Source organism: Oryx dammah, unplaced genomic scaffold, assembly GCF_014754425.2.
Source record: "Oryx dammah isolate SB20612 unplaced genomic scaffold, SCBI_Odam_1.1 HiC_scaffold_21, whole genome shotgun sequence".
Lineage (NCBI taxonomy): Eukaryota > Metazoa > Chordata > Mammalia > Artiodactyla > Bovidae > Oryx > Oryx dammah.
The window spans coordinates 56931822-56943424 of record NW_024070205.1 but is presented as its reverse complement, the minus strand read 5'-3'; the positions used below and the strand labels follow the sequence as shown (position 1 = coordinate 56943424).

At 37.4% G+C, this 11603-nt stretch overlaps 1 protein-coding gene across 1 annotated transcript in view; it reads right to left on the bottom strand.

Annotated features, from left to right (window-relative positions):
* Positions 1 to 11603, bottom strand: part of EPRS1 (glutamyl-prolyl-tRNA synthetase 1) — a 65866-nt gene that overhangs the window by 37799 nt on the left and 16464 nt on the right. The window contains exons 8-13 of the mRNA XM_040263259.1: positions 11001 to 11193; positions 8619 to 8790; positions 6980 to 7213; positions 6029 to 6113; positions 5556 to 5615; positions 773 to 883 (exon numbers count right to left, since the gene is read on the bottom strand). Of these exons, the coding sequence (XP_040119193.1) occupies positions 773 to 883; positions 5556 to 5615; positions 6029 to 6113; positions 6980 to 7213; positions 8619 to 8790; positions 11001 to 11193 (855 nt within the window). The remainder of the gene's footprint in view (positions 1 to 772; positions 884 to 5555; positions 5616 to 6028; positions 6114 to 6979; positions 7214 to 8618; positions 8791 to 11000; positions 11194 to 11603) is intronic.

The window sequence follows — 11603 nt, the reverse complement described above, 5'->3', positions numbered from 1 at the left end:
ACACACACACACACACACACACACACACACACACACACACACACACAGAGGAATAGTATTCGGTCATAAAAAAGAAAAGATTTTGTCCTCTGCAGCAACATGGATGGACATGAGGGGCATGACGCTAAGCAAAGTGAGTCAGATAAAAACAAAGTAAAATAAAGTGATATACTGTGCGATATCACTTCTATGGGGAATCTAAAAAACAAAACAAACTAGTGAACATAACAACAACAACAAAAAAAAGCAGACTCACACACACAAACAGCAAACCAGTGGTTACCAGTGGAGAACAGGTGGGGGACAGGACAATCCAGGAGTGAGGGACTGAAAGATACAAACTAACAGGTGCAGGAGAAGCTCAAGGATGTACCTGATGGGGAATACAGCCACTGTGTAGTAACTGTAAACAAAACAATGTTACTCAGTCGTGTCTGACTCTTTGCAACCCTATGGACTATAGCCCACCAGGCTCCTCTGTCCATGGGGATTCTCCAGGCAAGAATACTGGAGAAGGTACCCATTCCCTTCTCCAGGGGATCGTCCCAACCCAAAGACAGAACTCAGGTCTCCTGCACTGCAGGCAGATTTTTTTTTACCATCTGAGACACCAGGGAAGCCCATAAATAGAACTTAGTGTGAAATCCTGACAAATGATGCTGGATAGAAATTATCCCCGAGTCACGCGATTGCCACCTCAGCACATTTTCCCTGTGATTATCCTGCTCCTTTTTTAATAGACAGGACATCACTGGTAAGACTGCAGGGAGACCTTTGGGTGTTTGGCCACTTCCTTCATCTCCTCCTGGGCCTCAGGGACGTTCACTGGGACCACCTCTTTCTTCAGTAATGCAACGTATCGTGGAGCCACTGGGTCAATAACCTGCAACAAAGGCATCCTTGTGTTAAAACAAGTCACACATTTTTTTAAAACTTCATCAATAAAATAAGTAATAGCACAGGACTACTAACTGGTATTCTTTGTTACTGCATTTACTAATTTTTGGTTTACCTGCTAACTGTTATCTAATGTTTAAGCTGTCAAGTAGGGAAAAAAATAATAATCATAAGCAAAGACTACCTGAAGGATTTAGAGTTCCTCTCCAAGAAAAACTACCGACAAGTGAAAAGAAACCAATAGATAAGGCATAATATGAGAAGAAATATTTTGAAAATAATTTTTTAACTCTGGTATTTGACAGCAAAATTATCCTGTGGGGTGATATAGCAATCCTACAGGTAAATGTGATACTCCATTTTGTACTGTTAGAGAAGACTGTTGTGAAGGAATAGAGATATTTTCTATAAGCAGTGTTAGGTGACACCCCACCATCAAAAGCAAATAGCATTAGGTCACTATAATAAGGCAGTTATACAGATTAAAAGTAAACGCGATATTTCTCCTGGTCTGCATGCTATATATATACACACACACACATATATAGGGACCACTGTGTTCCCAGTACCTAGCAAGGGCCTGGAACATACATGAAATGGGTACATATTTATAGGTGAAATGAATGAATGGCGGTAACCATTACCTTCTAACTTCCTCTACCACCAAAACAGAAGCAGTATCCCTTTCTGGATCTGATGTATTTTTCTCACTTCTCTATTCAATTTAAAATTATCCATGATGACCAATCACAACAGCAGTATTTAGATAAAGCATTTGCAAGAAAAATGTAGACAGAAGCACATGACAAGTCAAATAGATAAGTAATAAAAGTCACTTTTTTCCCATTAGAAGGATGCAGGAAATAGTGGTATGGCTAATTAAACCTGGTTCTGTTTGTGTGGGTTTATATTGGGTTTTTTGTTGTTGCTATTGTTTGGCTGGTATTGTGCTGTTGTTGGTTGCTTTGAGAGCATTTTTCTGCTTCTCTGTAAAACTCTGATGTACTTAGAGAAGAAACCATGTGCAGAGGGTCAGAAAGAAAAGTTTGAAAAGCCATCTAACTTCACCTTGATTGCTACTCCTCACCTGCTTATATTAACATTTCATGCCAGTACTAAATCAGCATCAGCCTCCTTCTAAACTTACTGTTTCATTCTGTCCTTCCCTGAGGTTTTAAAGTCATCCTTGCTGGTTAAGGGGTTCCTTCCCTCAGCGTCTACTCAGTTAGAATGATCACAAATTTAATTCGTGACTACTCAGTTTAGTTATTTACGCCAGTAAGATTCAGTTTCTCCTCTTAAAGACGTTAAACCTAGCTGACCCAAGCTGAGAAACTTACTTCAGTTCAGTTCCCTCAGCTGACAAAGAGAGCAGAAGACAGCTTCTCACACTTGACTAACAATGACCACTTAGGGCACTGGCCAGCACAGCTTTTTTAAAATTTTATTTATTGATTTATTTATTCACTGGCTGTGCCGGGTCTTCGTCGCTGCACGGGCTTTTTCTCTACTTGCAGCAAGCGGGGGCTGCTCTCTAGCTGCAGTGCACGGGCTTCTCACTGTAGCGGCTTCTCTTCTTGCTGGGCCCAGGCTCTGGGGCATGCAGGCTTCAGTGGTTGATCTCAGCCTCTAGAGCAGGGCCTCAATAGTTGTGGCACAGGAGCTTGGCTGCTCCACACGTGTGGGATCTTCCCAGACCAGGGATCAAACCCGCGTCTCCTGCATCGGCAGGCGGGTTCTTTACCACTGAGCAACCAAGGAAGCCTGCTGGCACAGATTTTGAGCTCACTTAACCCTGAAGGACTATGATTCTAATGATCTGAAGCCTAGAAATCTGTTTTTAAACAAGCATTCCACAGGATGGTTAGGATCAGACAAGTTTGAGAAGTTTTGACTAGAAGATTTTAAAGTCTTGGGAGTTCCCTGGCAGTCCAGTGGTTATGCTGGACTCTATGCTCCCAATGCAGGGCAGACAGGTTCCAGCCCTGGGTGGGAGACTAAGATACTGTATGTCACACAGCATGGCCAAAAATAAAAAAATTTTAAGTCTTTTTCAGTCTAAAATTGTATACAATTCTCAAAATCTCTGGATCAGTGGTTTCAAATTACTCCAAAGAGTCCAGAGTCTCTTCCTCTGAAGGTGAAGCTTCTGCATTAAGACCAGGGTATTAAGAAAAGGTGTGATATTAGGTATCAAGGCCCGCGTCTTTCCCTCGTCAGCTCCAAAACCCTGGCAGTCAGGCCTTCACACTTCTGGCAGCTTAAAGAAAATCTTCTGGAAAAACTGCCTAGTCCAGGAGATAAGATAGAAAGTTACTGAATGGAGGCTTTTCAACTAATTGGCCCCACCAGACTACCTTACAGAGGGGTACAGCTGATAAGCCTAGTCTTCTCTCACGGCTTCTCTTGGTCAATGTGTTAAAGACGAGCAGATAACCAAGGCTCACCAGCCAGGTATCTGAGAAATGCCTTTATTATCAAAGAAAAACCAAAATAAACAACCTGGAAGAAAGAGATGTTACATGGGAAAAAAATGCCATTTGATAATATTACAACCATGAAATAGGAACAGGAAGTTATTCTGAAAATTCAGAGCACAAAAGAGAAATCTTGGAAATAAGAGAGCATGAATGAAAACCTCAACAGAAGCTGATATGACAGGGCTGAGTACATCTACCAGAAAGGAGAGCCAAAAGATGAGATGAAAATAAGAGAAAAAAGAAACTAGAGAAATAGTCCAAGAGGCCCAACATGTGCTCAAGAAACATTTCAGAGAGAAGAGAGACAAAACAGTAGAGAGAAAAAAAAAAAACAGACTTCAAGAAAATTTCCCAGAACTGAAGGAATTAGTTTTCAGTCTGGAAGCCACATGTTCTTCTAATGCATAGGAGTGAAAACAGACCCAGCCCAAGGCACATCACTGTGAAATTTCAAAGTGAAGAAGTTGTTCCTGTACACCGTCTCAACAATCTTCATCCCATGCTCCCCTTCCCAGGGAGCTACAGAGGATACAGCACAGCAAAGCAAAAAGGCAATAAAAAGAAAAGGAAGACCCATGAACCAGGTGACCCAGCTCAGAACAAAAGCACAGGGAATTTCCAGGATGAGGAGGAAGAATGACCTGTGAAGACGGCAGGGCTTCAGAAGTTAGCAGTTCTCTCATCTGGATCAGATGTGTGCAGCCCCGAAGGCCCTGGCAGAGAAGTCTCCAGAGTGAAAAAATACCTGAGGCATGTGAACATTCTGGTAGAAAATTTAGACAGCTTGTGGAGAGTCGAAGACAGAATGAGAAAATGAAATAAATGAGGGAAACAAAATGAAACAATTAGCCACAAGAAAGCCAACAAGTTATGAGAGAAAGCAGACCACCTAAATTCTCATCTTCCACTGTGATGATGCCTAAAACAAACAAACAAACAAAAATCAAGAAGTAGCAACACACACGTCATTTAGAGATACGGGCAATTAATACCAAAAAAAAATTGTCTGAAAGAGCTGAATGTGATTTATCTAAGGAAAGAAAATGGAAGGAAAGATAGGGGAATATGGTGTTCACTTAACAGACCCTACAGAATTATTGGCCTGTAGTGAAATGTATTTCTCATATTTGAACCCAAGTGTACATGGGTTATTAATGTAATGAATACCAATGTTAACTTTGCCTGTTAATTTTGCGTGTATTTATTAGTAACTGCAGCAACAGAGAGAACCAATTAATAATTCCCTTATGTATCCAAAAACTGACTAAACACAAAAGACTAAATAAAATAAATTCAAGACACATGCGAGACAAGCATCTATTTTTTGAAGCAAGGCATCAGCACAATCAAGCAGCAATACAAATTAAAAGAAAACAAAAGAATTTACAGAACACAATCACAGAAACCATAGTTTAAAACATGGCACTTTAATGATTTGCCTTATTATAGTGTCTAAGCATCTGCTTCCAATTAACAAGGTCAATATGCAGTATTCCTCATTTGACTTTTACTCAAGACAGTTTTTTTCTTAAAGCTAGATTCAATAATACACAGGAATTATAATTAACGAACCTTTAATATAATTCAACGAAACATGTAACTTTAAAACTATGTCCTCTAAGTATACAAGGGAGCAGGTGAATGGAGTTAGCCAAGTCTTCCCTTTGCCACTAAGACAACTAGAGGACATGTTTTTTTAAACTAGGAATAATGCGTTTTCAGTGGGTTTGTATAAGCAAGTCCCTTATATAAATGTGATTGTGCTTCAAAGCTGTATAACATCTCAAGTTATAACATGTAATATGCTAAAAGCTATGTGCTAAATAAGTAAGGCAAATAAAAGCATTAAGTAATACCTTCTTACAGAGAGCTCGCAGCTTGAAAGCAGAAAAATGAAATGCAAAGTGTTCAAAAAAGATTCAAGGAAAAAGCTATTATCATTCCCTAATACTCCAAGTTTGTTTGTTTTGATCATTGTTACTTGTTTGGTATAGTTTATAAGCTTAATGCACGTTACATATTTTAAAAAGTAAAACATTCCATTTTCCTGAAAATCTGCAAAATTACAATATTCTTCACAAAGTTTTCACTACGATGAGCACACTAATGTATTCTACATGTATTCTATTATTTAGCAGTTAGACAAGAGAAAAGAGGACCAAGAGTCAAAACATGTACCTTTTTGTTAAATGCCCAAATTTTGTCCCATTCCATGTTCACAACTGAACGTGAAGAACCCTAGAAAAACAATTTAAAAAATGGCTTGAAGGGCAAGAAGTATTAACTAGAATATTTTATGTTAAGCAAGCTAGAAAATAAACCAAATCAATAAATACAAGTTTACTTCCACTAGAATATAAAACTTAAGTGTGTACAAACCAATCTGGCTACCCTGAACAGTTAAGCGTCAACAGTCATATACTTCACTGGGTAGAAACACCACAGCTGCCTCTGTCCAACCCTAGCATAGGAGTTTAGGACTTTCTCAATTTTCCACTATTATTGGTGTTTATTTTTTTCAAAAACACTCTGCTCTTGCATTGTAAGGAACAAGCAAGGAGTAGAAAAGAACAACAGGAATAAAGACCAAAAGGATATTAAATCCTTTTGAAAATCCAAACAGAGAAGCTGGAAAAGAAACCGTAACTCACCTGAGCAGCAATAAACTGTTTTAGTCCTTCGACTGTCATCCCTCTTCTCAGCACACCACGAACTGTAGGAAACCGTGGGTCATCCCTGGGAAATAGGGAAGTTTTAAGATCCCAGGAGATGTTTTTAACATGTAGGTACAGAAAGTATAAAATACCTTTCTGAATATTATATTCAGTTTGTTAAATATCTGAACAGCTGGTTACAGTAACTAGGCAGAATACTAATTACTAGTCAGTTATTACTAAGTAAAATAAATGTACTACTGCAAACAGTAAAAGTACATTTGAAAAAAGATACATAGGTGACATCTTCAAATACAGAAAACCCAAGCACTACAACATTCTCATTTGCTTTTCATTTAACAAACATTCAAGGTCTCTATTCTACATATGACCATGAGACACAGGTAAGAGATGGTTATTCTGGCATTTATGTCCAAATGCACTTTTATAAAATCTTCTGCGTTGTAAAAAACATGTATGTTGGTTAATTAATATTCTGTAGAGATCTGCAATTTTCAGTTACGTTTGCAATAACACCCTTTGTATGGGGCCCAAGGTAAACTTGTCCTTTATCAAATTCTGCTCCAGAGTAATTATCTAAAATTACACATTATTCAATACTTACTTAATATGTGTCACTATTACATGATACACACATTCTAGTTAATTCAGGTTAAAAAAAATATCCTGAGGCTTTTAAGTATGGTAACTCAACCGAACAGATTTCATTCAGAGATTTTCAAACTTGTTCTAGTCCCAAACATGGGCACTCCATGTTTGTAGCACTAAAACAAAAGGGAATCCCTGAGAAACTGGATAAAAGAAAGAGAAGCACCAAACGCCCAACAGGCATACCCATTTCAACCCCTCCCATTCATCCTCCCCAAACCTCCAAGCAGTTTAAAATTAGTTTTACTTCCTCTCAATTCTAGATAACAGCAAACATACCATCCATCTACTAGTCCTTCATTGACAAACCACGTGAGTTTTCTTTTGGACAGCACTGTGTTGTTGAGATTCAGCCGACTGTATTCCCAAATAAATGGTTTTCTTATGCCTAAAGCTTCAATAATCCAGTAGAACTGTTCATCTCTGTCATGGTATTCTGTTGTTCTCAGGGCGTGTGTAACACCTTCAATGCTGTCAACTATGGGGCAGGCAAAATCATACGTCGGATAAACACTAGAAAAAGAGTATTTCTGAAAATCAGTAAAGAATTTTACCCTTTTCATCTTAGACATTATAAGCAACAATACTAAAACATAATTCTTTACAAAATAAGAGTTTCTTAAAACAACAGGTATAATACTCAAAGTACATCAAAACTTTTTATCAGACTTCGAGGACAATGAATCAGTTACTCAACATTCAAATAAACAAACAAAAAGGCTAATTTGCAATTTATAAAACAACTGGATATTGGTGCAGTGAATTCTATAATCATATTTCTATAATAGCCAATGTATACCATGGAAGGAAAATAATAATTTTGAGGAAATTGAGTTTTTTAGTATCTTAAATAAATTCCACACAAGTAAATCTCTAGGTGTAATACCTTCACAATTAAATGCATTCAAGAACAAGTGTTTTTCCTTCTCTGACAAAGTAAAAGAGAAGAAAATTAGTAGGTAATTACACTTAAGATCGAACAGTTGTAAAAATAATTTGTCTTAAAAAATGTACACAACATCCATTTTCATTTGAATTTTTAAAGGTATATCTCACTGCATTATACCTTCTAATTTTTAAGATACCATTTCATTAAGATGCTACTACACTATGGCTTGTGATTATTTGATACTAAAAATGTACATTCAAATATACTTTTCCAAATGTATTCAGAGCTTTTGTTTAGTAAAACAAGGAGTAAATACCCTGTTAAAAATGAAGGACATATAAACACACACACACACATATATACATGAAGTGTTCGTCTACATACACATTTGCACCCCCAAGTTTAAAGAAAGTCACATTAGCAAACCAGGTAATCATTTACAGTCACCAATCTCTTCAAGAGTTACAATTCAGTATTTGTATGCAGTGGGCGTCTTCAAAGCATAAGAAAATATATTCTATGGTTATTATGTAAATTAATGGCAGGGTGAGGGGCATTTAAGGGAAAAAAAATCGTTAACCTGAAAACCCACACAGAAAATCAACCGAAAGTAGAGAAAACACATGATATTTTTTTTGTAATGTTCATATTTCTTTAAATTTTCAATTCTATCATATTTACGAATCAACATACATCTAGCGAATCAAATTTATAACAGGAAAAGAAGTATCTTCATCTAAAAATACACACCATGGTATACCTAATCAATACATAAAAAGCAACTTTCGGCAGACTCAAGAAACTTTACAGATGGAAACCATCCTAAAAATAAACTAGTATAACCTTAACTGACAGGTGAGTGACATCCCAAGAGGCCAGGCTACCTGCCTTACTGGTCATTTAATCCATGGAAGAACAAAGATCCAGGTCTCTTGACTACTCTGCAGTAACTCCCTACCCCGTGTTTACAGAGAGCCTCAAAGCAAAAGCACAGGAAGCTACTGAGCATAATGAAAGCAAAACACCTACTTGTATTTATTGCCAGTTCTTGGGTGGGGTTGAATCTTGCAGCGATAAAGTGTCGGGTCCCTCATGCAGCCATTGTTACTACTCATGTCAATTTTTGCTCGCAAACAACAGGACTGACCAAACTGGCTTCCTTTTTTCATTTCTTCCCACATTTGCAGATTCTTCTCCACAGCTATAAAATGAGAGTTATACTACAGTTTACCTAATCAGCATTGCTAATCTGGTTGAAAACAAATTATTTTAACAGTCTTCTAATTTGATACAAAATTTTCACATTCTGATTTTATATTATAAGCACACTCCACTAGTTTCAAAGTACTTAATGGTTCCAGTATCTGAGACCAAGTGAAAATATGTGTGTTTGTTTTTTTAAATAAAGAAGTCCCACAAAACATTTGAATAATACGCTCTATTTTAGAAGTCAATATATTCCACTAATATAGTACTGGTGAAGGGTAAGAGTGGATGTCTGAGGCCTGAAGGTTTCTCTTATCCAGTTTTTTCCACGTTCCCATCATGGCACAACTGGCTCGGCCTCCTCAAATTGAACACTGGGTGTCTGAAGCAGAAGCATTCTGTTCTTTTGCCACCTCTTGCCCAGAGGACACACTGGTCTGACCCAGCCCAGGTGTTGGTGCTGCAGCCCATGTCCATCAAAAGAATACAATCTGGGCCAAGAGTCTGAGCTAGTGGGCTCCCCAAAAGCACCTTTGGCCATTCCACTGGAAAACAGGCTACTCTTAGATTTTTTTAGAAAAAAATGAGAGATGACAGAAAACAGAGTGACAGAAGTTTATCCCAGGGGGAAAAAATCTCTATATCCCCACTGATTACACAGTCTTATCTGTATTAGGACTCATATGCCTCTTAAGAGTAAGAAAAAACTGTTAAACAATGATTCTTTTGTGGAAACTACTGAAGATACAAGGGACACATTATCAACTCTCAAAGAATCAAGTGAGGTCTAAAGTCCAATTGCTATCTTTCTAAATTCCATATATATGTGTTAGTATACTGTATTGGTGTTTTTCTTTCTGGCTTACTTCACTCTGTATAATTGGCTCCAGTTTCATCCATCTCATCAGAACTGATTCAAATGTATTCTTTTTAATGGCTGAGTAATACTCCATTGTGTATATGTACCACAGCTTTCTTATCCATTCATCTGCTGATGGACATCTACATTGTTTCCATGTCCTGGCTATTATAAACAGTGCTGCGATGAACATTGGGGTACATGTATCTCTTTCAATTCTGGTTTCCTCAGTGTGTATGCCCAGCAGTGGGATTGCTGGGTCATAAGGCAGTTCTATTTGCAATTTTTTAAGGAATCTCCACACTGTTCTCCATAGTGGCTGTATATATGGAATTTAGAAAGATGGCAATGATGACCCTGTATGCAGGACAGCAAAAGACACAGATGTGTATAGCAGACTTTTGGACTGAGAGGGAGAGGGAGAGGGTGAGATGATTTGGGAGAATGGCATTGAAACATGTATAATATCATGTAAGAATCAAATTGCCAGTCTATGTCCGATGCAGGATACGGCACGCTTGGGGCTGGTACACGGGGATGACCCAGAGAGATGTTGTGGGGAGGGGGGTGGGAGGGGGGGTTCATGTTTGGGAACGCATGTACACCCGTGGTGGATTCATGTCAATGTATGGCAAAACCAATACAGAATTGTAAAGTAAAATAAAAAATAAAAAAAAAGAAACATTAAAAAAAATAAATAAAGTCCAATTGCTAATTATTTTTGAAAATGTAAAGAAACTGTAAAACGGGAGGTGGGAGAGAAAGACAGACTTTCGTAACAATTTGAATTTCCTAAATGTGACACTCAAGATGTTCTGCAACATAATTACAGAATAAAAATAACCAGACTCAGAAGCTCAGGGATAAGTAATAACAAAGACATACTTTTTTTGTCAAGTGGTATTTCAGACACAGGGTAGCATGAGGCTTACATAGAATCTTCACACGTACAGGCTGACAGGAAGATTTGGGTATGGCTAACATTACCATCAAACATTCTAATTAGAAAGGCTAAATATTTAAATCGAGAGAATCACAAAAAGTTGCAGAAGAAATCATTCACATGAACTGAACAGCAATGCAAAAGACTACAAAAAAAAGACTACAGGTAGCAAGTGAGACACTGAGACCACACACACTTCACATGCACTTGTGATGCTAGTAAGTAACAATGTAAAGATGGCAGAGAAAGGGAGGGAAAAGATTTCTAAGAGATGAATTAATGTATGACACATATTCCCAAATGTGTTTCAAACCAACATCTTCCATTAGAAAAAGAAATTTTCTACTGAAGCAGAATACAAGAAGAATATCAATTAAAATATAGAACACTAAATGTGCCTTACAGTTTTTTCTATGTTTGGATTCTATCCTCTGCTCACGCTCCGCTTTCATCTGCTCAGCAGGAGTATCATCGACATAAGCCTTCCCTTCCTGAATTAGCTTTTCTGCATATTTCATTATAGTTTCAAAATGATCCGAGGTGTAAGTAAATTGATCTGGTTTGATATGCAACATTGCAACATCCTCCAAAATAACCTGCAGTAAGAATCCAAAATAATCACCAGTTTATCTTTTGTTATTTTCTTGTGTATTTTCAATCCTTGATACTACATTTGGACAAATGTAATAATACACCATCAGTCTTACACACCCTGAAAACAGTTGTGGAAATTGTATGATATTAGACCAGAAAAGAAAAAGGAAAAAAAAAACGAGAGAGAGGGAGAGAGAAATTTGTTATACTAGCCTCCAAGTTTTCAGCTGAGAAAGCTGATCTCATGGTGCTTTCCATTTATTCTAGAAAAGCTGATTATTATTGGCAGTGCTGACAATTATTTGTCCTCTCTTTAAATAGAAATACAACAACAAAAAATAAATAAATAAATAAATAAAATAAATAGAAATACAGTGCTTCTAAATAGATTATGTAAGAGGCTAGGAAACCA